This window comes from Eublepharis macularius, chromosome 11 (assembly GCF_028583425.1).
Source record: "Eublepharis macularius isolate TG4126 chromosome 11, MPM_Emac_v1.0, whole genome shotgun sequence".
NCBI classification, from domain to species: Eukaryota; Metazoa; Chordata; class Lepidosauria; order Squamata; family Eublepharidae; genus Eublepharis; species Eublepharis macularius.
In genome coordinates, this window is record NC_072800.1 from 59,457,221 (window position 1) to 59,483,329 (window position 26,109).

General features: G+C 41.5%; 1 protein-coding gene across 1 annotated transcript in view; it reads left to right on the top strand.

Moving 5' to 3' along the window:
• Positions 1-26,109, top strand: part of COL28A1 (collagen type XXVIII alpha 1 chain) — a 100,911-nt gene that overhangs the window by 31,312 nt on the left and 43,490 nt on the right. Inside the window, exons 12-19 of the mRNA XM_054991253.1 lie at positions 11,501-11,569; positions 12,722-12,790; positions 14,842-14,910; positions 17,242-17,310; positions 17,920-17,988; positions 19,907-19,975; positions 25,356-25,424; positions 26,012-26,083. Coding sequence (XP_054847228.1) covers positions 11,501-11,569; positions 12,722-12,790; positions 14,842-14,910; positions 17,242-17,310; positions 17,920-17,988; positions 19,907-19,975; positions 25,356-25,424; positions 26,012-26,083 — 555 coding nt within the window. The remainder of the gene's footprint in view (positions 1-11,500; positions 11,570-12,721; positions 12,791-14,841; positions 14,911-17,241; positions 17,311-17,919; positions 17,989-19,906; positions 19,976-25,355; positions 25,425-26,011; positions 26,084-26,109) is intronic.

Below are 26,109 nucleotides of genomic sequence, written 5' to 3' on the forward strand. Positions count from 1 at the left end.
ATGAACACGCTCCAGTTTTTGAAAAACATTGCATCCCTCCTACTTTGTTTTCTTTTAGTGAATCCAGTAGTTATTATGAGTTCAGCTGTGTGAGTTGAGTCCTTCCGTCTTGCAGTGGGTTGATTATCTGTTTGTAGATGCTGCACCTTTTACTGTGTACTCATGCCAAATTTTGCTACATCTGGCAGAAGAAGGAAGTTAAACCACCCAAACTCTTACATCGAAGCCATGACCATTGGCATGTCATATGACAGGGCATTCCAGTTCAAAGTAAAACCCTTTCAGCTGCAGAACTTGTATTCATAGAGCAGAGATAAATAAAGAAATGGTTCGACTTGGAGGACATCAACAGACTAGCCATACAACATGATTTAATAGAGAGTATCTATACTGGTTTCATTCAAGGTAGTACTATTATGTACTATTTTCAGTTGGAAGCTAATTTTGTGGCTGACAATATTGCTTTAAGATTTATTTATTTATTTAATAAAATTTATATCCCACCTTTCTGCCCTCTAAAGGGTCCCCGAAGTGGCTAACAAATTAAAAACGTACATGATAAAACCCACATCTTAAAAACTATCAAGACCAAAAAAACTACATCATTTAAACAATTAAAGCCAGAGCTAAAATACAAATACAAAAACATAAAAACAACAATTAAAACAGGACAGGAAGGAGGGATGACTGAGATAATGCCAAATAAAACAAAAAAGTCTTCACCTGCTGGTAGAAGGTGGCAACAGAATGGGGCAGTCAAGTCTCCTTGGGGAGAGAGTTCCAGAGTTTCGGTGTCCTCTCCTGGGTTGCAACCAACTCATCTCAGAAGGTGGGACACCTGAAGCAGGGCCATAGAAGATAGGTTCATAAGTAAGTGGTTCTTCAGGTATATTGGTCCCAAACCATATACAGTTTTAAAGGTCTACTCCAGCATCTTGAATTGCGCCTGGAAACAGATTGGGAGCCTGTGTATATAGGTCATGACTGGAGTAATATGGTCCCTATGACCCATTCCAGTCAACATCCTGGCTGCGGCATTCTGCACCAATTGAAGTTTCTGCACACTTTGGAGAACAGCCCCACGGAGTAATCTAATACAGATGCAACCAGGGCAAGCACACAGTTGCCAGATCTTTTCTGCCTAAAAAGGCTGCAGTTGGTTAACTAGTCAAAGCTGATAAAAAGCACTCCAGGCCTGAAACCAGAAAGAATCCAAACAATCCTCTTCATTCAGGAAAGCTGAAAGTTGTCCAACCACCACCTCTTCAGTCACCTGGATCAAAAATGGAACATTTGAGACTAGTAAATATTTATAGAGATCTCCTGGGTCCAGGGTAGAAGTGGATGCATCAGAGCCTGAGGCTGCCACCCTCTCTCTCAAGGGTGCATTGACTCCCTCTCAGACCCAGTCAGCCTAGGAAGCGCAAGGGTAGGTTTGCCAGGCTAACACTGGCAACTGGCAGGAGGGTTAGGGGCAGGAAAATGGGGGTGGGTGGGTGAGTGATATCAGCTATGCCATGCCATCACTTCTAAGGAAAAAATGGAAGTGACAGGCTGGCTCTAGGAGCTGCCAGAAAATAAAACCTTAGAGTTTCTGGCAATTCCTAGAGCTACCTTATACCATGCCTGGGTTTTCTCTGGAAGTGACATCACATTGTAGCCAATGTTGCTGGCTTTTAAAAAAAATTCCACTGCCTTGGAGCAGCAGTGGGCAAACAAGGCTGCCTTGAAATATAGTGGGAAGCCTGACAGCTGTAGGAAAGGATCACACAAGCAGGTGATCGGCTTCAAACTTCTAAGGATCCTGTCCCCGTCCTCAGACTGAATAAACGGAAAAGTATCCCAAACAGCTGTACAAGGCAGCACCTTTGCACCATCTGACCCTGTCCCTGCTAATGTGGAGTCTCTGTTAAGTATAGATTTGTGACATCATTCTAGACTGGCAGGATTTTAGTCTAGTGGCAACTTAGAGACCAACAAGATTTTCAGAGTGTAAGCTTTCGAGAGTGTGAGCTCCCTGCTTCAGAAACGAGTCTTGAAAGATTACACTCTGAAAATCTTGTTGGTCTCTAAGGTGCCATTAGACTAAAATCCTGCTGTTCTACTGCAGACCAACATGGCTACCCACCTAATTATCCATACTAGACTAGATTGCAGATAAAGTACGCCATTTCTACTGCAATGCCATCAGTTTTTTACAATTTAGTTTGACAACATTTTCCTGCCCCTAACCCTCCTGCCAGTTGCCACTCTTATCCAAGCGAAGAGAGTAATGCGATACACATCCACAGAATCAAACAACAATACCCGTGTAAACTTACTAATGAGCGTTACGTACGCAATGAAACTTATACATACAACAATTTAATGAATATTTATATATTTTTTAACCTTAGACAATGAAGGCTAACAGAATTATATGACTGTCAACACCAAGTTGGAGTAATCATTCAAATAGGTGCTGTACTTAAAGGACCCCATACTTGAGTATACGTAAAGTGCTGTTGCTAAAGTGCTACTGTAAACATAAATATATTCCATATTGCACATTCATATTAAAGTGCAAATGTATACACATCAATTAGCACCAATGAAGCCAGCATGTACCAGTATAAATAACGTCCAAAGATTCAAGCACTCAATATCCAAACCATATGTGAGAGCCCAAAATGCTCTCTCAAATGGAGGCAATTTCAAGTGACTGTGAAGAGTCCTGACTGAAGAATAATCTTCTCGGTTCTGGTTTTGTTCTGATGGGTTATCTAGATCGTTATTGGTCCCGTTTCAATTCATATCTTTGTCAAAGAATGCACAGACAAAAAAACCATTTGTAGCACTTTCTTACAGCAAGGTCATACAAATCATTTACAAAGGTTTCACTCACACAGTGATGTGCGGCTGACTAGAGTAGTGAATTCAGGAAGTTTCCCCCACCCTTATCACCAAGCATTGGCACACTATACCTAATTTATAGTAATTATGATGTTGCTCTTGTCTATTTGAGCATTTGGCAGCTAACTTTGATAAAGATAAGGGATGGTGTCAATGACACTATTTTACAGTTGACTGTCAAGTCAGTGGGAGTCTAATGAATGCAGCTTCTATTGCCTTAGATGTGGGTGTGCATTGTGTGAAACATCCTGGCTGTGTTTCTGGGGCAATCAGAACATTTGAAAATACACAGGAACTGCATTATATGTGGAAAATGTTTGGAACACTAAACAGTTTCGGAATCTTGGCCTCCCATCCACTTTTCCCTCCCCTTAATTTTTTGTCATTCTTTGTTTGCCATCTTTTCTACAAACCAATTTTTCAGTCTTTCATGCCGGAAAGAAAAAAAAGGGGTGAGGGCTGACCTGCATTTGTAGAATTTTCAGCTTTGTCTGCATATAAAGTATTGCAAAAATCTTCTGTCCTGTGTTTACAACTTTTGCTTGCACTTTGTGCACAACACACTCTTTCGTTTGTGCAACAAACACTCGGGAAATATGTTTGAATGGAAAAGAAAATGTTAACATTTATGTTTGTGGGGGAGTGAAGCAAAGCAACTGAAAGAGTGGGGTGGTACATTTTTGAACAACAGCTCTTCTTGGTGACAACATAAAGCCTTGTGAGAGATCTGAAGAAAGGAAGGAGCCAATTCTGGGTTGGAAAATTCCTGGATATTTGGGGGTAGCACCTAGATGGGGTGGAATTTGAGAAGGGGAGGGACCTCAGCTAGTTATAATATATAGAGTCCAAGCTACAAAGCAGCCAGGGATTCTGGGCCATTTTCACACGTCTATAACCTCCAGAAAATCGCTCAAAACTCACAGCACAACGGTGTCTTCATAGCGTGATTTCCTGTCATGGTCCCATTTAATGGTCCCATTTAATGGCACAATTTCTGATGTCATTGCGGCATTAAATGGGATCATGATGGGAAATCTTGCTATGAAGACACCGTCGTGCTGTGAGTTTTGCACAATTTTCCAGAGGGTTTACAAGCGTGTGAAAACAGCCCTGATCTTTGTCATCCGGAGATAAATTGTAATTGTGGGAGATCGCCTGGCTTTACCTAGAGGTTTGAAACTCTAGAAAGAGCATATGCAATGTGGCTTGGAAGTAGCCAGGGAGGCACATGTAGCTTGCCTTCAAAAGGGATCAGGAGGAAGGCTGAGGGAGGCGCCTGGCTTCTGTTCACAGGCTGTACAGTAGAGAGCCATGGACCAGGAACAAGAAGAAGGTGCCTAGAGAACCTTTCTCTTTTTAAAAAGGCCTTGTGGGCCCTGCCCCTGGCAGGTACCAGAGATCAGATTGAAGGAGGGGCAGGGCCTTAACGCCCCCACCCCTCCTATGACAGGTGCCAACATGGTTGGAAAAATTGGTTGATGCTGACTCAACTATGTACAAAGCATTAATATCAGCAGGCCCTTATTGAACCCAGGTCAAGAGTGGAAACCTTTTTTTTTTTTTAGCTCCTCTGCTCTCCACTTGGGAAGATTATAAAGAGCTGCTAGCACAATAGTATATGAGAGTACCTCCAGTGCTGTGGAAAAGCTACGTTGGTCTTGGTCAATGGCTTCATCATTAAAATTAATTGTGGTTTTTTAAATAACAATAAAATTCAAATTATATACCGCCCTTTAGGACAACTTAATGCCACACTCAGAGCGGTTTACAAAGTGTGTTATTATTATCCTCACAATAATCACCCTGTGAGGTGGATAGGGCTGAGAGAGTTCTGAGAGAGCTGTGACTGACTCAAGGTCACCCAGCTGGCTACAAGTGGAGGAGTGGAGAATCAATCCTGGTTCTCCAGATTAGAGTCCTGCCACTCTTAACCATTACACCAAACTGGCTCTGGCTTACTGAAATTGTTAGCCACCGTGCCAAATTATACTTGTTTATTAGCTCAATGAAGACAAACTTTGCAACTTTTAGCTTACTGAAGTCAATTTGGCTCTGAAGAATAAAGCAGACTCTTCTAATACTTTTTTATCCTCAATAAAGACTTGGCAAGCCTTTATTTATGTTTGTATAACTCCATTGTTTATGCTGTATAGTCTCTCAACTGCACAACAGAAGCCAACTGTTTTAATTAGCGAGATCCAGACTGAGGCTCGCATCTCTGCATTATTTAAATTTCAGAGGAAAGAACTTGCTTGGGAGGAAGTTACCCAATAAAATGAATGGTTGTTTACAACTCAATAAAAACCCATTCAGCTAGAAAAGGTCAGTGACTTTTTCCTTATGAGTACTATGGTAGATAGACACTTGGTGGCCTCTCCAAATTCTGTTATCTTTATAGAAAGATTGTCCAGCTACTCTTTTTAAATGAAGTTTCCAGACGCTTATGAATGAACTCAAAGTCTGGCAGTTATTTATATGATGGCCACTCTTTCCAACAGTATAAATAAGAAGTCTGTTCTGAGGATAATGCCAGTAGAGCAATTCACTTTCCATGGAAGATGTTTCTGTAGTTGTACAGCTGAAAAAATGGCAGAATTAATGGGGCTCTGCAGAAGCTATAGCTGGTTTTTCAACTGGAGCACAAAATATGGCACACAGAACTGTCATTCCATTGCATTGTCCTTAAGGACAGAAAGAAGGCAGAAAGAAATAAGATCTATTTTCATGATGCCAGGGCGTATTTATAACCACAGATGTTCCCACTCTAATGAAGAGTTACATTTTGAGAAACCAGATATTCTGTAACAAAAGTAAACTGTGCAAATCATTATAATTAAAGCAAATTTTCTTATTTTGTGCCACCTTGTATAATTTGCATTTCTAACTTTGACACAAGGTATCTGAATTGTTTGTCAAAGTCAAAAGCTTTGTTGCTGCAGAGATGAGGAATAAGTGTTTGTGGAAAAGATAAGCAGGTGATTGGGGTGAGGTGGCTGGAAACTTTAAGGAGAGGAGGTTGGCATGCAGGATAGAGTAGCTCCATTCCTGAACATCAGAAACTTTTGCAGATGCTTGACCATGTCCAAAAGCTCTGATAGGCCTTCAAATGCTTCACTGTACTTATGGGACATGCTACTTAGCAAGGACTTCCTCGATCACTTCTGTGCCGGAGACAGCTCCTTATGAGCATCCCATGCATTTCTAGAATTCAAGTGGGAGACCTGCGAGGACAAGTGAGAGAGAGGAAATCCCCTTTCCCCTCAGTCAGCCCCACTTTAGCCTTTCTGTTCTGCTCTTTTTGCCCCTTTCCAACCCATCCAATTGCCCAGTTTTTGTCACCCTCCCCTTCAGCCATCTGCCACTGGTTTTCTCTTCCTGGTGATTTTTTTAAAAAACTTTTTGCACAGCACCATGGTTTGCTAAGCACTACAAAAAATCTGTTCGAAGTCAGTCTACCTTTGCTTATCAAATGCTAGAAAGACTCAGCAGGCGACGACTAACATGTCCTGCAGATCATGTATACTGCAAGCCTAAGAACACTTTACTGAGAGTAAGGCCTTTCAAACAGACCTATTCTAGGCAGGCCTGCTTAGGATTGCTTTTCAAGGTATCTAGAGCACACATGTTCCAAAGAAGGCTGAACAACTTCTTTATTTGTTTGTGATTCTTTACAATTTTCAACCCCTTCTGCACGGGCCAATTTCACTGTTCAGTTCCCATATTGCAATATTTTTTTCGTGACCATCTGTACCCAATTTGCCACCATGAGTAGTCACTCCGGCTAATATGCAGCTTTTCCAAGGCTTTCCTGGGAGCACTTATACCCCAACTTTAAAAAAAAAATCCATTTCCAACTCTGCTGTTTCTCCATGCACACTATCCCATCTTTTAGCCTTCCATCCTCTTCTGCCCCCCTCCCACCCTGTGCCAGCCCACTTCATTGTGATTGGCCACTGTTGTCCATCCAGCCACTCCCTCCCCCTCCTTTCCATTCCTCCCCCCTTCCCTCTCCATTTTTCTTTCCACCCAATTTAAATTTTTTTTTTAAGTCCAGCGTAGAATCGATGCATCAATGGGTTGAGAGGGAGAAATCCAGGAAATAGATTAATCCAGCATTCCAGCGATGCATTGATTCAACATGTGCAAAAAAAAAAAAGGAAAGAAACAAAAGAAAGGGCTGGAACTGTGATGTCACCAATGATGGCATCGGTGATGAAAGTGCCAGCACTCATTAGTCCCGATGCATTTTGACATGGTGCACACTAAAAAGAACGATACCATACTGACCAAACAGGAGTGGTGTGAAGGGGCCCAGACAAGCCTTCCATGCCTTTCTGCTTGACTTCTGGGATAGTGAGAAGTTATGTTCCTGATGCTATTTTCAATTTGCTATTTGTTGCTATTTTCAATTTTGTCTCAGTAACTCTGAGAACTGGAAGGATACTGCGAAAATATGAAATGACATCATTCTTTGATTTCTAATTTTGTGCAATGGAGAATTGTGGACAATGCCAGATATCACCCACTTCTGTCATAGTTAAAATGTAGATATTTCCTCTAAAGTGGCTTACAAAAAGGGGTGGGGGGACCTTCACAAAAATAGTTGTCACAATTTAGTCTTTCAGCTTAATACAGAAAAATGACCATGGTGATATATATGCTAGCTGTATTAACAGCTGTTAAACATTTGGTAAGAATCCCAGTAGTTACTTGAAAGAGACTAATTGAGTGTGTTTTATGCAGCTGAGAAAAATCTTCTGAAATTATCTGACCTCCATGGGTTGGCCAGTAGCCTGGACATACATATATGGGCATTACCCCTCCTTCCCCCCAAAAAACTAGAACAAGCCAGTGTTTAACATTAGGAAATATTCTTATTGTGTTGACTGTTCTAGATGATATCTTGTACAAACTCTTGAAAAAGTCTATGAAGTAGGGCAACCATGTGGAAAGCAGGAAACCAGCTTTATAGAGAAATTGCCAAACCCAACACCAAGTGAACATCCTGTGTCAGCTGAGAGATTTTGGATGTTGGCTTTTAGGATATAGTCCGAAGAAGACTATAATTATGCTTTGGATCCTAGAATTAGAGGGATGCTGAAAAGATTCGAATAAATTGTACCAAATCCCAAACTGGCTTTGTTTTATGCTTCCACTGTTTAAAAGTGCCGTTTCTGCCATTCAGCAAATATTTGTCATGGTAAGAAAAAGTCAGTGAAGGAGAATCCCATTTAATTGGGCTAAGATGATAATTTCAAGACCATGAGATGATGGGACTCAGTTGTGTGCATGACGGTGCATTGCGAGGAATTAATTATGTAAAGGCTCCTCCTCAGCTCGGAGAATCTACCTATATAGGAGGCTGCCTATTGCAGCTCTGCATGATTTAGCATTATAGTTTTTATCCATTATCCATAATGTGGAATTATTATTTATCATCTGCAGTGCATGTTAATTTTAAAAAAAACCTCCTATTTGGTTCACTAGCAAAAAATTTCAAATGGGATATTTTTGGTTAGGTGAGAAAAAAATCTAGATAATATTTTCTTTATAAGAAATATTATTTGTGGTGCCTTTATACGGCCTTGTTACATGAATCCTATCATATTACAGTATTTACAGTAGAAATTCGGCCAAGATTAGAAACTACATAAGTATTCTTATGTTATTCTTGGCTTCTCTTATACTTCCTGCTGATGGGAAATAAAAATTTCTAGTCAACATTAACATATTAATATCCTCAAAGTAACTTGCAGAACCTGTAGGATCTTTAAAATCTCATTTTGTTCATAAGAGGCTTTAACCAAGTGTAAAGAAAAGATTCTACAGAGATGCAACGTATGAAATACTATAGGACAACACTTAAAATATCCATTTGATCTGGATCAAGGGTGAGTTCTGAAATAGTCCAAAGATTCCCAGGTATGAGCAAAATGAACATAACTATGTAGAGTATGGAGTATCTTGCTTGTATGGAACATTTGATTTTCAGTGTCTACATGATGTTGTGCTCATATGGTCCTCTAAGAGCTTTTCTCTTTAAAACCTCTTAAAGCAAAACCTCCTTTGATCTACTTTAAAAGAAGGACCTGTGGGATGGCTGCAGGTAAAGCAATCACTTCACCCACATCTACTATTGGGGAGGGAGTGGAACCAGGGAAGGGGAGAAGCTATAGAGGAGGTAGAGCTGAGCTTCACCTCAAGGATGGTAGAACTAATCTCCACAATTCCTCTCTCCCATTTAAGTGCCCCCCCTCCACAACTGAACCAAACTGTAGCCTTGCAGCATGGTTTAGCTGGGATACAGAAAAGAAGGGGAAGGGGTTGCTAGGCTGCAGGGGGCTGGGCAAGAGGCCCGTTGCATCTGTGCTTTTGCCCAGATGCAGTGGAGGAAAAGGGGAAGGGTGCAGGGGAGGGTGCAGCAAATAACAGCTCCCAGACTCACCTGGGGGCCTGAGTTGCAGGCGATGCGGGGGGAGGCGAGCGGGGAGGCGGCATGGGGGCCGCCATGTTGGGGAGGGGTGGGGAGTGTCCAGGGACCAGGTAACTCCACCCAGGCACATCCGGCGTGGGCCCCTGGTCAGGTGGCTGATCCCCACCCCTCAGCACTTGGCCCGTGGCGGCATCCCGCCCAGCCCTCCCTTTTGTCACAACTTTGGACTGCGCAGGCTGCGGATTGGGGCATTGGGCACCGATCCGTTTGGGGGGAAACAGGGCCCTCAGGCTCAGTTTCCCTATTATGGGGATCCCCATAAGGGGTCTGGGGAGTGAGGAATGGCCGGTGCATGCCCAGACGGGGGCTGTCAGTCCGCCTCACTCCCAGGTGACAGGGGATGATCCACACAGGGGTGTACACCCACCTGGCATCCCACTGACTGTCATCCCATGGTTCCCCCCCTCAGCAGGGGTCTGAGGGGGTGGGTGGTTCATCGGCTTGGCAGGCGGGTCAGCCGATGCCCGGATCTGTGCCCTATGCGCGCCTTTGCTCCCTGAGCTGTAATCTCAATAAAGTTGTGGCCTCTTTACCTCCAGCACTGTGTCTGAGTGTTTCTTGTCACCGTGCCCCCTCCCCGCTCTCCCCCCCCCATTTAGCACTCGCCTGCAACAAGTGGTATGGGAGTGGGGTGTGTAGGTGGCATTCTTGCCTGCTCTCATGCCACTTGCTGCTGCCCCCATCTAGAAGTCACTTAGGTAATGCAAACTGTCTGGGAAGGTGCAGATGATGGGCACAATGTAGGATTAAAATGATCATATTTTAAAGGTGCAGTTCTAAAAACTCTTTGGAAAGTTTCAGGACTGCAACAAAGCCCCTACACTGGTAAATCTTGAAGCTACATCATCACAATGCCAGCATGATTTCATATCAGATTAACTTTAGCACTTGCACGGAGATACTGGCATAGGGGCCAGAATTCAGCATGACTCGGGGCTTGTTGGGTGAGGCTTAATAAGCATCATAAATTCTCTCAACCATAGAACCATTCCCAGTGCTGCCCTATTGTCAGCATTAGACATGGCATACATTTTTATTTAGTTCTCAGTAAGAGGAAAACATAACTGACCCTTTGCTTCCTACCCTTCCTAGATAGTCATGATGGAACTTAGGATCCCAACTAAGTATGCAGTCAGTTTGGTTAAAGGTAAAAGTAAAGGTAGTCCCCTGTGCAAGCACCGAGTCATTACTGACCCATGGGGGGACGTCGCATCACGACGTTTTCTTGGCAGACTTTTTATGGGGTGGTTTGCCATTGCCTTCCCCAGTCGTCTGCACTTTACCCCCAGGAAACTGGGTACTCATTTTACTGACCTCGGAAGGATGGAAGGCTAAGTCAACCTTGAGCCAGCTACCTGAACCCGGCTTCCGCTAGCATCGAACTGAGGTTGTGAGCAGAGCTTGGACTGCAGCACTGCAGCTTACCACTCTGCACCACGGGGCTCCTTGCAGTTTGCTTACAGCAGTATATAAACCTCTGCTAGGAGGATGCACACGTCTTAGATTATAGGATGCATGGCATAGGGCTATATCACTCTGGTCTCATGTTCAACATACTTAGGAACTGGAACTTTGAAGGTTAGTGCCTAACCAATGAAGTTCTTCTTTTCATGAAAAAAAAAAGAAAGGTAAGCAAAAAATAGGACAAGATATGGAATAACTTCACCGCCTGTGCATATGGAAGCAGATCACAGGGAAAAGAAGTGGTGCTGATATTCATCTTAATGTCAAGAATCTGAATCAGGGTTGATTCTAAAAAATCTAAATTCTGAAGAATTGGCCCATTTGGGGCCCAAACTGGCCTGGTGCGAAGCTCCCGGGGCCTGCACCATGATGGCACTCCTGGGATTGACATTGTAGCGCTGTGCCAGGAGTGCACCCGGGAGGCCTGTTTCCCCACCTTTTCCTCCATCAGCCAGGTGAGTAGAAAAGGGGGGCAGTGGCAGGGAGTGGGAGATCCCCCACCACCACTGGGGGACCTGGCAGCTCTAACACCAAATAAGCCTGATGAGGATGTAAACTGGAAACCTAATACAGAGGAAGTATTCTAATTTCTGTCAACTAGAATGTCATGCTCAATGCCAGTGAAATTCATTTATTTATGTTTCTTTTAAGGGGGAGACAGGCCTAACAGGCCCTTATGGTCCTCCAGGAGTCCCTGGAATTGGCTATCCAGGACCTAAGGTAACATAGAGAATCTACAACAATGTCATATTTTCATTCGCAATGGTGTTTATACCCCTCATAATTATCATGGAGTTACAGGACTGATGTATACAGAACATTTTTTTTTGCATGTTACTATTTTAAATGATCTATTTTTGTTTCTTTAAAAAAAAACAGAAATGCTGAAATATGCACTGTTGTTTAGGGAACAATCAACTGCTCTAGTCAATTGCGTGCATGATCAATGATGTATGCACATCATCTTTGTATACTGTAGGAGTACAAAGGGCAATGGAGGAAAGGAAGATTCCATTGAACAACCATCTCAGCCCATGAATGGCAACAGCTGGGGTCCGCATAGGGAATTAATATAGGAATTATGTGCCTTCTGGAGCTACATTTGTTCCCACAAGATTTTATTGAAACACTGCCATGAAAGGGTTAATGACTTTAACTTGTTACTTCCTGTGGTAAATCAGTGTACATAACCAGTATATCTGGAATTAATTCTTCAGAGGTTTATGTTCTGTAACTTTGATTTTTAAAAGTGGCCAGAACAGAGAGACAACATGCCTTGTAACCCTGAATATTTTATGTATTGTGTGAAAACATGAGATCTTAGAACTCGTTTATGAGCTCACTAATCTGTCTGTCTATATGGAGGAGAAATGGAGGAGCTGAAAATCTGTTATGAAGGCACATTGGCTAGGTCAAAGACTCGGCTAAACAGTGAAATAAAAAATGATACAAGTCTTAAATATACACACAATTAAAATGTGTCTCATTACTTTGGATTCAATGATTTCCTTCCACTGTAAAGTATCTTCCATCGTAGGAAAATTCCTTCCATTGGTAGATTCCTCACTTAAGCATTGGATTCAACCCATGATAAATACTACAGTCCATGTTTACTCAGAAGTAAATCCCATTATGTATAGTGGAGTTCATTTCAATGCAACTGAGCATAAACTGAGTTTATAATTCAGTCTATCCAAAAGTATATTGGTGTGATTTTAATGCTACCTGTTATTGTATTATTTCTTTCCTTTGGTTGCCTGATTCTCTACTCTACTCTACTCTATTCTACTCTACTCTACTCTACTGATTTCTTTCTGCTCCCAACTTAGTATGCTGAACAACAGTAAATGTTTCCATTATATTTTTTATAAGGGTGAGAGAGGTCAGGAAGGAAGAACGGGGCCTCCAGGACCTACTGGAATTGGAGAGCCAGGCTCAATAGTAAGTGAATTTGGCAAGTTCTGAAGAATATGTTACCATGTCGCATTTTTTAGGACACCGCTGACTAAATGCAATGTTTGTTTGAAATTTGTATTTGCTCAAAATTTAGAATTGGTATGCTAGATTGGAAGCTTTTAGCAGGAAAGGTTTGTTAACGTAGGAATGATGCCTGGTATTGCTATTAAGACAGCAGCAAAAATAAACCAACAACAATAACAACAAAAAAGTCAGAAATTGTAAAGTTTTCTTTCCCCTGCATTTTTAACTGTATATCAAAATATAGAAGATATCAAACTGAGATAAATAACTAAAATACGTTATATATTTATGCCACCTTTCCTATAAGGAACTTAGGAACATGGCTTTGCGTTCTTTCATTTTATCCACAAAAAACCCCCTATGAGGTAGGTTTTTAAGCTGAGAAAGACTGACCCAAGAACAGTACAATCCTCAGAACACTTTCCTGGGAGTAAGCCCCAATGAGAAGCATCATGACTTGTAAGGTAAAAAAAATGTGACATGAAAAGTACCCCCATAGTGGTAGCTGCCTGACTGTCACTTCTTACCATGTATTGTGACTGCACGGCTTGGGCTGCCACTGATTTTATTTGTTGTGCAGCCCTGAAGTGATGGGGGAAGGAGAAGAAGGTAGTTGAGGGGGAGACCTCTAAGGTAAAAAACTATCTGGACTGAATGATATCTAATTTCCCCCACACTCTGCTTCCATTTAAACCCCAGCCACCACAATATCAATAAAAAGGGGGACACAAGCTTTTATTAATTGGATTGTAATATGTAAGTTTTGTGTTCCCTAAAAGGTTCTTATATGTGATCCAAACAATGTGGTACTTAATTGTGAAGTAGTTAGAAACCCCTTTCCCACAGCCATTTTGATTTGATAGACAGGACACAGATGGAACCGAACAACTAAAGATTTATTTACAAAAGTTAAAGTATATAAACAAGTTAAAAATTTAGTGTGGAATAAACAGTAAGAAACGTACAACTGGCTTGCAACTTCACTCTCCAGAGTTGTGCTTTTTCCCCACTGGGAGGTCACTACTTGAACCTTAGCCTAAATTATCAACACAGATGCTGAGAGGAGAATGCTTTTCCTTCAGGCAGGGCTCCGCTGGCAGAAGCAAAGTTCAGGGGAGGCGGGGCCAGCAGTGTCCTAAATATACAGCTGCCAGGCTGGAGGGGAAACTTTGTCCCTTGGGTCCGAAGCCAGGTCCCATCCCACTCGCACCCCCTCAGTTGTTCCTGATTGGATGGCCAAGGAATTTGAAGTGATTGACTGCAAGCTCACCTCAGGAAGCCCGGGTTGCTGCTGGTGGCTGCCCACCATCAGTAACCTGGGCCCACAAGTGAGTCTGGTGAGCCGTGGCTTCTGACAGACCCTCCACTGGGTGCTTATTTATGTCTTTAAACCACGTTTTCTACCCTACCCTCACCCCCAAATCCTAACTAATAGCCGCAGATAAAAAGCCTGACTACAGATTTTGCTCTTATCCAGAGCTGCAGTCATATCCAAAGCTGCACCTCTCCCTTTTTATACTGAGATGGCTCACTTCCTCATAGCCAATGGAGTACTAGGGGCTCTGATTGGTTAGCCAGTCTCTGGTGTTTACATGAGGGCAGAATCCCCAGGATTGGTTCAGAGCCCTGGAGGATAGGCAGAACTTTGGAGCTGATTACCACACAGTTCTTCTCATCTGCTTTAAAGAACTGATTATTTTGTGGATGACCTTCATTAATTTCATCTTATAAATATAAAAGTGGGATTCCCTTATATATATTAAGTGCAGTGTAACCAGTCTTGGGGTACATATAGTCTCATCTCCAGTCAAAGCTTATGGTGTGTAAGCAGGAGCTGTCCACCTTTCTCTTCAGTGTTAGGATATGCAATGCACACAGGTGACTGCACATGTAGAGTGTTCCATGATGCTGGAGAGAATAGGAGCAACTCTTCCTTGTTTGGAGTGGTCCCTGTATGAACCATAGTGCCTTGGATCTCAATCTTTAACCATACTTTTCTGTTCCAAATTCAGGGCCCCCGTGGTCCTCAGGGTGTGCAAGGTGAAAGGGGTCAACCAGGAGAAGGACTTCCAGGACAGAAGGTAAAAATTTTAACAAAACATATAGGGGACTTCCAGTCATCATGAAATCTATTGCCATTTTTAAACTCTTTAAATTTCTAAATGTACATTTGATTCATTAAGGCCCTCCCATATCTCTAGTCAACTCACTTGTTCAATACATTTCTTTAGTTCATATGTGTTGCTAACCATGGTTTGGAATGATGGAGTAAGAATTGAGCTCTCATGCTCACTCATTTCCTCATATGCTCTGATGCCTTTCCTTTTGAGACAACTATAGTGTTGGATCCCACAGGAGGGAGGTGATTTATGTCCACAGAGTATAACTTTCCCATCTTTCCCATCCCACTGCAGTCCAAAATGTCCCCTGAAAGGTTTCATCTGGGGAACAGGGCACCTGCAGAAATAGCATTGGGTTCAGATGAAGGTCTGCAGGACCCTTCTATTCATGGAAATTCTCCATGGAATCCAAGATAAAGTCTACATCTGCACCACTCTCATCTCCAGTCAAAACTTATGGTATGCTAGCCTTGGGTTCATTGCATTAAATACATGTGCAAAAAAGACACAAATCTCTTCCTTCAAAATTATTTTAAAAGGGTAACTGTTCACCCTACCGTTGTTATGAAGTATTTTGTGTATAATTATTCCAAGATATACAAAAGAAAGGAAAACCAGCAACTTTTAACTTTAAGAAATAAGGTTTGTACAGCGCTGTACAGCATTTACAGGATGTAATTCACCCTCTGAGTGGTGGATTTTCTTCTGTAACCACCTCCAGCAGTATGTCTGTCTTAAGTAGCTCTAGCTATGCTCATATTTTAGACCTGCTTTATCAGAATCTTCATTTGACTTGGCCTTAACGCTAAAGGACAAAACCATTTTCAGTTCCATGTTAGCAAGTCCTATATTACCTACTGAGTAACAAACATGAATTACAGATAGCAATAATGATTAATTATGAGAATTAAAGTTAGTCTTATGTCCTGTTCCCATATACATCCTGCCCTAGTAGTCGTGTGCCAGAAGATTCACAACCTCCTGCTGCCTGAGATAGTTTACTTGTTTTTCTACTTCTGAAAAATAATTGTTCTCCTCAGATATACAGTACACTTAATATTTGACTGCATCTTTTACCATGCTAGGTTGAAACGAAATTCTTAAAGATTAGAGCCATCCTCTAGCATATTGCGTTGGGTTTTTTTTTTTTTTTAGCTTTTCTAACTTGTCATTCCTGTTCTCTTAGGTTCAAAGTAGATGTGACATTTTTAAATGAGTTGGGTCAGGGTTCCATCAACCTGATTCTCATTCCCTGAAGTTGGACCACACTGCTGGGAACTAATTTCCCAAGCTCCACAAAAGCCTGATTCAGATTGGAAACATGGCATGGGAACAGAAAGAACTCCACCCAGACTATTTTCCTACCTTGAAACAGTCCTGGGAGGCATTATTTCTCCTGCTGAGGGCCTGTATGTGCACTTTGAGGAGCCTGGCATGCATGCTATGTGCCGTCAAGTCACAATTGACTTATGGAGGAGCCTGGCATGCATGCCTATGTGCCGTCAAGTCACAACTGACTTATGGTGACACCGGCTAGGGACTTTCAAGGCAAGTGAGAAGAAACAGGTGGTTTGCCATTGCCTTCCTTTACAGAGTTTCCCTTGGTGGCTACCCATCCAAGTACTGACCCTGCTTAGCTTCCAAGATCTGACAAGATAAGTCTATACCCTGCTGCCTTTCTTCTGAGGAACCTGGACCCAAAATTAAATATGTCATGTCTAGTATGGCCCTTAGATGGTAAAGATGTAAACTTATGTCACAGTCACATGAACACATAAAACTGCCTTATACTGAATCAGACCATTGATCTATCAAGGTCAGTATAGCAGTATTTCTGCTCTGTCAACAGCTCTCACCATCTCAGGTAGATGTCTTCCATGGAAATGTTACTGCTTCTGCTGAATTTATATGGAAGAGGTTGCTACTAAAAGGAAAGCTAAAGGGCTAGTAAAGAAGCTGGCAACCCAAAGGCGAGCTTGAAAATCCATAAAAATTAGTAGCCCAAAAGTTAGTAGAAATCTTTACTAGCCTGTGTTAGTTATTTGTGGCCAGATAGGAAAAAGCCAAAACTTCTATAAAGCTTTGATGGCTGGTTGGCAATGTTTTAGGGTAAAGCAAGATACAATGAAGATCACTGTCTCCATAAATGCAATGGTTGTGGAGTCTTCAGTTCTATCGGGGCCATGCTAGAAAAGGAGAAAGGTTCAAATTCTGCTCCATTTTAATAACTGAAACTAAGCTCCCCATATAAATACATTGCCTTAACTCAATTTTGATTCCCAATATTTCCAGGGTGAAAAAGGTTCTGAAGGACCAGCAGGACCGGTTGGGGCACCAGGCCAGTTCATCAAAGGTGATAAGGTACAACATATACAACAGTTTCTGTATTCTGATTGCTGTAGTGCTGAAGCAGCAACATGGAAATCACCACGTGGACAATGCCTTAAGGAACTGAGAAGACACTTGGATTAAGGAATGCGGGAGAATTGGGATAACCTAGATGTGTTGTGTTGGATCTAACTTATGGCAACCCCCTCAGGGTTTCAACGCAAGAAACAAACAGATCCGGTTTGCCATTTCCTGCCCCAGTATACAGACTCTGGACATCCTAGGTGAAAATGGGCTAACCAGAGCCAATCCTGCTTAGCTTCAGAGATCTGATGAGATCAGGCTAGCCTATGTCATCTAGATCAGAACAAGAATTAGGTGACATGGATCCAACTCATTGTTATGAACAAACATAAATGTCATTTCTCTGCATCCTGACTCAGTCCCATCATTTTCAAAAAAAAATTCTGAATTGCACAATCTTTTTCCCTCTAGGAGAGTTTTCTTTTTAATAGCTGATGAGCTAATATGTACTGAGGAATATGGGAAAGGCATTTTGGTTTTAAAAATAGTATGGTGATGATTATTTAAACTTTCATTAAAACTCCCAATATTTTACTGAAAAGAGCATTTTGCATGCAGGGTGAGCGAGGAATGGATGGACCACAGGGCCCAATGGGACCAGCTGGAACTGGCGTCCAAGGAGTTCAGGTAAATAGACATTGGGGCATGACAAAACATATTATGTTGGGACCCGTTCAATACTAAATTTGGGCATGTTGTGCCTTTGGGTGGTTTATGAATAAATAAGTGCATACATTGTGACCCTACTAGTTCTGCTGAGGACAACAACATTGTACAATATGCACAATTATAAACAACTAAATTTATTGAGCCTTTTTGGAACTGTCCAGTCCCGATGCACTTCCATGTTTGGCTAATTTAAGTCTGTGCTCATTTTTTACTTCATGCATATTTGCTGCATGATTCATAATTCAATATTTGGACTGAAGCCAGCCACATCTTATTAAAATCCAAATGCTTTGGGACTGACAATCTGGATGCAGTTAACTCAGTATCATTCTTCAAAAGGCAGCCAGATGAACTGACCTTTCACTGTTGGATTCAAAGCACACTGCAGCCAATATTATAAGATATTTCTCTGGGGCTGGGAGTGGGGAATGTAGTAGCTTGCATAGTAGATAACTTATCGTGTTGTCCTCAGCACCCTTATAAGTCCCCTAACTTCAGTGGAGGGTGTAATTCTGTTTAGAAAGACAGTGTTAGACATTCAGGTTGCAGAACAAGATACTCATCTGCAGAAAACGCCACTTCTACAGAGAATTTCACTAAAAGCATTTAAATACCCAGCGTCAACAATTATCTGTTGCCTTCTGAATGGTTATTCAGTCATAATGAATGTATTGTTCTTTGCCTAGATTTGAATTCTAGTTTTGCCCCATGATAACAGCTCTTTTTCTAATCTGAAGCATATGTCAAGAAGAGTTCTACAGATATATTCCAGTTTGGCCTTAGGGAAGGCATATAAGGTCCATTTATTTCCCTTACATAGAGAATAAAGTTGAACATAAGAAAGTGACTACCTTTTAAATCCATAACAGATTATATTAGTTTTTAAAAATTCTAGTTTTCTTGGTTTGTATTTCGTATTGTTTAAAAAAGATAGTTTTGGCTCAGTATAATGATACACATCTGCACTCCTTTCAAATACAGATTGTTTTCTTTTATTTGCTGTTGATAATCCCAAAGATCTGGAAGTTTAATTTCAGCACATCCATATGCAGTTCTAGAAAGCCAAAATGCATCTTAATTACAGAAAAGATGTATGGACAGATCTTTTGGTGATCATAATTGTTTAGAATGCATTCACCTATTATTTTAAAATACATATATAGGGAAAAAGAAGTGGCAGGCACTTTGAAGTACCTTTAAAGAAAAAAATAAGATTTTTAAAAAGATTGAGCTAAATTATTAATTTTAACACACGCTGGGATTCACAACACGCAAACACCAACAAGGGGCTGCCTCCGGATCACAACTGCTGGAGACTTGCAAAGAAACAACCGGAGGTATACACTAGAGTAATCATAATCATTCTCCTTCTCTAAATATTAATCTAAAATTATTATTTAGAGAGGGAGAATTATTGGGATTCACAATACAGCACAAACTTGTGAACTGTATTTTTCATTTTTATCACTAATGTTTCTCCCAGGTGCCTTTTTTGGACTCGCTTTTCTGTAGCATTTATGCCAAACCCGATGCAGTTGAAGAGGGGCAGTGTGTACCCCCAGTCACAGAGAAAGTTGGGTAAATTCTCCTTTTAAAGAGAAATTGGAAAAGGGGAACTAAACTCTGTCTCCTGCCCCATCTTACCTCGTATTCTGTTATGTTAAAATGGACTGAACAAAATATGCTTCAAACAATGGAGTACTGTGAGATAAAATGGGAAAGGGACAAGCTTTACTCCCCTCATTTTCGCACTCATTTTTGGATAAAAAATAGACCCCTCCCTTTCCTCATCAATTCACATGGATCACTCTGTCACATCTGATTTGACTCTGAGGAAAAGGAATAATAATTAACATCTTTTTTTTTCTCTCTTCAGGGAATTCAAGGTCCAAAAGGTGTACCTGGGATAAAAGGGTCACGAGGCATGGGCCTGCCTGGGCCAAAGGTATTATTTAAAGTTAATATATGTACAATGTAACCATAATAATAAATTTATATTTAGGATCTAGGGATCTATGTCTAAGCAATTTGCAGGACAGCAAGGGAGTTCTGTGTTTTATTAATTGTTTCTGTCCCTGAAGTATAGCAGAGGTTTCCATAGTGTCACATCTAACTCTATAGAAGTGTATAGAAAAGATATATGTCAGGGAGCCTGGGTGTTTTTTGCTTGAGATAAAACTGCTTCAGGAATGGATATCTTCCATGTCCAGAAAAAAGAAAGGGTAGGGCCCTGATCCTTAGGAGGAAGACTTGACAAAAATATTAGACACCAATTAAATATAGTGTATCTGTGAGAAAAAGACCCGTCTCACAGGTAATTTAAGCAGTCTCGCTTGTTCTCTCATAAGACAGTTTTTCTGCTCAATGATAAAAAAACATTTATTAAAAATATTACTTAATGAAAACAATGGGAAAGACACACGGATTTTCTTTTTGCACCACGTTCCATCCTTGTCTACAAAAGGAAGGTTCCTTTCTGGTTTCCTGCCCGTTAACAACAAAGCAGGGGTCCATATATTGGGCTGGGTTTTGGAAAGGGTAATAACGGGAACAGAGGAGCTGCACTTTTCACTATTCTGGTGTTTACAGAATGTGTCAAACTAGCATTTTCCCAAGTGTTTGGGCATCACAGTTTTCTAGGTTTAATGTCACAGGGATCTAAGCTACATATGTACCGCACTCTTAATTTTAAAAATTTCCAGGGCAGCTTACATTCACTAAATCAAATTCAGTACAAATAATCAACAAACTAAAAATAAACTGAAGAGACAAACTGTGGATAATTTTTCTAAATAATTAGCAACAAAGACACTGAAGCAATAGAGGATAAAAAAATATGTTTAATCTGGATAATCATGGACCAATAAAAAGGTATTTATCTGGTATTGTCAGCTTGGTGCCAGGTGAAGAGTTGCAAGAAAGGCTTTCCATAAGTGAGATGTTGCAATTGAGATGTTACAATGTCCTTTTAGGACACCCATCTCACTTCTGAGGGTAGGGAGACCTGGGCACATGGAGCAATGCCTCCAAGACAGATTGTAACTGTTGGACAGGTTCATATGGGAGTAGTTAGTCACTGAGGTATTCTGGTCCAAGGCTATTTGGAGTTTTAAAAATAAGTGAATTAAGCTAAGAATGGAGATCCAGTTTGGTGTAGTGGTTAAGAGCGCAGGATTCTAATCTGGAGAGCCAGATTTGATTCCTCACTTCTCCACTTGAAGCCAACTGGGTGACCTTGGATCAGTAACAGCTCTTCCAGAGCTCTCTCAGCCCCACCCACTTCACAGGGTGTTTGTTGTGGGGATAATAACAACATACTTTGTAAACCGCTCTGAGTGGGCATTAAGTTGTCCTGAAGGGTGGTATATAAATTGAATGTTGTTGTTGTTGTTGTTGTTGTTGTTGTTGTTGTTGTTTCTGCTAGCTGCCTTTTGTACTAATGGAAGTTTCTAGACCATTTTGGTTTTTCCTAGTGTAAAGTTCTGCATTATAGAGGGTTGCTTGATAACTGTTAGTGCTTTTACAAACAAACAAACAAAACATGTCTTAACTCTTTTGTATCCGTGACATAATAACAGTAAGTGACTAATTTCACAATATCTGAGCATGGTCTACACATACAGTTCAAATGCCGAGGAAGCAGAATGGAGTGTACCACATCATGGATGGGCATGGTGATGATGGAAATCACTATTTATTTATTTATTTATTTATTTATTTATTTATTTATTTATTTATTTATTTATTTATTTATTTATTCCCTCCATTTATATCCCACTTTTCTTCCCCCTGTGGACCCCAAGTGGCTTACAACATTCTCCAATTCTCCATTTAATCATTTCACAACAACCCTATGAGGTAGGTTAGCCTGAGAGTGTGTGACTGGTTCAAGATCACCCAGCCAATTTTCATAGCAGAATGGGGATCTGACCCTGGGTCTCCCAAATGCTAGTCCAACACTCTACCCACTACACACTTATATCAATCCATGTGAACAGAAAACCAACATAGCCCAGCAAATGGTTGAGCTAGAACCTTTGTTCCTGATATGCTACACTCTTATATAAGGACATTTCTCCTTTTTTTAAATGGAAGGAGGGATTCAGAATATAGGGGAGATGCCTTAGCTACAGGGAGGTGTGATGCAATTGTTTCTAGGGTTGCCAACTTCCAGTTGGTGCCTGGATATCTCCTAGAATTACAACTGATCTCTGGACTACAGCATTCAGTTCCCCTAGAGAAAATGACTGCTTTGGAGGGTGGAATTATACTTTTCTGAAGTCCTTCCTGCTCAGACTCTCCCCTTCCTAGGCTTCATCCCCAAATCTCCAGGAATTTCCTAATTGTTCCACTACCACCTACCCACCCACAATGGCAGTGGGACCAACCAGCAATACTCCCTGGATCTAAAACAAGAGAATGTACATTTATCAAATAATATTTTCTCAACTGAGGAAATGTTTACAAAACCACAGTGATTAGGGGGAGGAGCTTATATCACTCACCATCAGTCATGTCACTGCTTAAGTCTCAAGGATGCCTATAAAATTCATACATAGAAATCCCATTAGAGTTATGAGTGGTGGGATAGTTGAATTTTCCCAGCAATTAAATATATTCAAATAAAGTGGGATTGCACAGAAACAGAAGTTTTACCTCAGCTGAAGCTGTGCCCTAGATCTCCCGGCACATTGCACTGACACTGCACATATATCAGATAACAAATAAACATCTGGAAAGGCCCTCAAATATGTTATTGCTCAGGCTTGGGGGAAAAAACTCTTTCGAATTATTGTAGTTTGGCTAAATGTTGTAAATTCTGTAAGAATTAGCAGCTCCTAAATTTTATTTATTTATTTGCTATATTTATAGTCTGCCTTTCTCACTGAGACTCAAAGTGGATTGCACAATGTAAGCTGATGCACTCAATATAATGAGACATTTAATAAGCACAGCTCATGAAGTCTTGCTCTATAAAAGATTGTAACGTGCTCCATGCTTCCCTGAATGGTGAGAAATTGTGGGACCAGTGCTACCATGTTTGATTTCCTTTGGGCAAGAGAACATGGGATTATGTTGCCTTTGATGGCTTTTGGATAGGGTTGCCAGGTCCCTTGACTCCCCCAGCGAGAGATTGGGAGCCTGGCTCCTACCTCACTGCTGCCCTGGGCCTTGGGTTTGCACGTGTGTGCTCCTGGCTTTGCACAATGATGTCACTTCCAGGAAGTGATGTCATCGTGCAGGTCAAAGGATGGCTGGGAGGGCTCCTGCGCTCACCAAGGCCTGCTGCAGGGCATGATTCGGCCCCAAACAGGCCTGCTGTGGGGTGCATTTTGACTGGAATTGGGCTGCTGTGGGTCTGGGGGCGTGCTGTGCCACCCAGAGGGGGTGCCCCGGGGAGTGCACCACACCACCAGCCAAGTAAGTGGGGGATCAGGGAAGGGTTGGGAGCAGGGGTTTCCCACCCTGGGCAAGGGAATGGCACTCCCACTTTTGTGTTGTAGGTTGAAGGCCATTTGGAACAAACGAAAGCATGTTCAACTTGGATTTCCCTTTTATGAGGAGTTTTTCCACGTTAGAAAATGATAAAGGATGCCAAAAGCCCATTTGAAAGTTACTTTAGGGGTCCATTCTGAGAGGAAAGTTTCTAGGGTTTTAGCTGATGTTACTATAGACTTAATCCTTCTAGAACTAGGGTTCTCTGGTCCCTATCCCCTCCCAGTGGGAGGTTACTTATGAGGCCTCCTCCTAGAGAGGTATGATGACATCACTTCCAGGAAGTGACATCATCATACTGGCCATGGGCATGCTCCTACAATTCATGCAGGGCTAAGTGTGGGCCTGTTTGGATCCAAAATTGGCCCCAACGAAGTGCAGAAGCACACCTACGGCCAGCATGATGACATCAAGAAGTGATATTCTTGCCCTCCTCCCTGGAGCACTCCCGGTGCTCATTTTCCTGGATTGCCTGCAGTGGCAAGCAATCACTGGGGGGTTTACCACCCAGCAAGTCCCCGGGAGTTTGCCCGCTGCTGGCGGACAACTGGTAAGCGTATCCAAAATGCCAGGCTTCTAATATTCCAAGATCCCTTAGGGTTGCCAACTGCAGTTTAGGACATTCCTGGAGACATTCCTAGGCAGAGTGGAATTTAAGGATGGGAGGAAGCTTAGAATTCACCATTTGAAGCAGCCATTTCCTCCAAGGGAACTGATCTCTGTAGTCTGGAGATTCATTGTAATTGTGGGAGAACTCCAGCTCCTGCCTGGAAGATGGTAGCCCTCTGATGTCTCTGTGACTGTTCAGCTTTTATTTTTTTGTTCATTATTAAAAATCAGCCTTTCCACCTCTTATCTTTATGGAGATGTATGAAAAAAATGCACAGATCATATTCTATCCCATTTTGTTCCACTGCTTCCTCCTGTAGGAGCTGACAACTTCCTGTGTACTTAACATTCTATATTCCAACAAGCCTCTCATTCTACTGCAAAATTTCTAGCAATGTGCCTGAGATTTTCTTCACAGCCCAGAGAATAAAAGAGCAAAAATGGGGATAAGTGGGAGAGACAGAAGATGTGAGAACTGGGAACAAAATAAAACTGAGTCATTTTTAAAATGTCCGGTGAGGACATAATAGATACAACAGTTGCTATCAGGAAAATTAAAGAAAGAATGCTGCATCCCAGAGCAGTAGGGCTGCCAGGCATGGCAGACAGTGGGAGATGGGGGAGGCAGGGGGAAGGCCACCATTAGTGATGTCAGGATGTCACTTCTTGGGAAAATCACCGAGGTTTCAGAGATTCTTAGAGAGGACTGATGTCACTTCTGGGTTTCCCCTGGAAGTGACATCACACTGTCAGGCCAACAGGCATTTTTTGTTAATTTTTTCTCACTGCTACTTTGAGCACGGTGGCAAATGGGAGCTGGGGCATGGTATCTCCCATCTGTGATTTGACAACCCTAAACAGGAGTGTTATATTAATACCACTTGAAAAAAATTATAGACTCACATGAAGTTGTTCACACTGTCCAGAAGCTGACAACCTTCTACTACAGAATAGGATTATTATATGAAAAGCATATGGGTTCTCCCCACCAATGTACCTTAATGTATTTGGTTAATTTATTTTATTATTGTTTATTGTATGTTGATTTTAGAATTATTGTTCTTTTGTTTCTATTGATTTTAACTGATGTTCACCGCCCCGAGCCCCTGAGGATGGGCAGTTTATAAATCGAAGTAATAAATAATTAAATAAATAATAAAAAAGTAGAAGAAGAACTATTAGTTACTAGTCCTACAAATAAAAATGCATGTTCTTTCAAGGGACAAGATGGTGCACCTGGACAAAAAGGAGACATGGGGCCACCAGGAATTGGACTACCTGGATCTAAAGTAAGCCTGCCCTGTTTTACATGCTTATATCTACAATTTAATTCTTGCCCAGGAAATGCAGTTGGAACTGCTAAGAGATAGTCTTCTTGTCTGGTCATCTAACTGTACTGTACACTGGTTTATTATTTTACTTTATTTATACCTTAGGCTGAGAGTGTGTGACTGGCCCACAGTCACCCACCAAGGCTCCATAGCAGAATCGAACCTGGGCCTCTCATATAATAGTGTGACAAAGTAACCAGTACTGCACACTGGCTCTCTTCTTTTTCGTTTTTGGGTTGCTTCTTGGTGTTACTTTTTGTACTCTGGTCCAGATATTAGAGTATGAATTTTTTTTTGCTTTCTCTTATTTGCAAATGGAGACACATGTTCAAGTAGCATCATTTCTTGGCAAAATACCTAGAAGCTGTAACCAGTAAAACATTAGATCCCCCCCCCCCCCCGGTTTTTTAAAAGATCAAAGTATGTTAAGGTGGGGTACAAGTATTTTCCCAAGTACACAAAACAACCACTTCTCATCCTGAACTTAATAAGCAACATTTTATGCACCAGATTAAAAATAACCTTGTTCCACATTTCTTTCAAAGGGAGATCCAGGAATACCAGGATTTCCAGGAGAAAATGGGAAACCAGGATTAACTGGAGAACTGGGGAAAAAGGTAATACAGTTGTGTTTGTTATATCT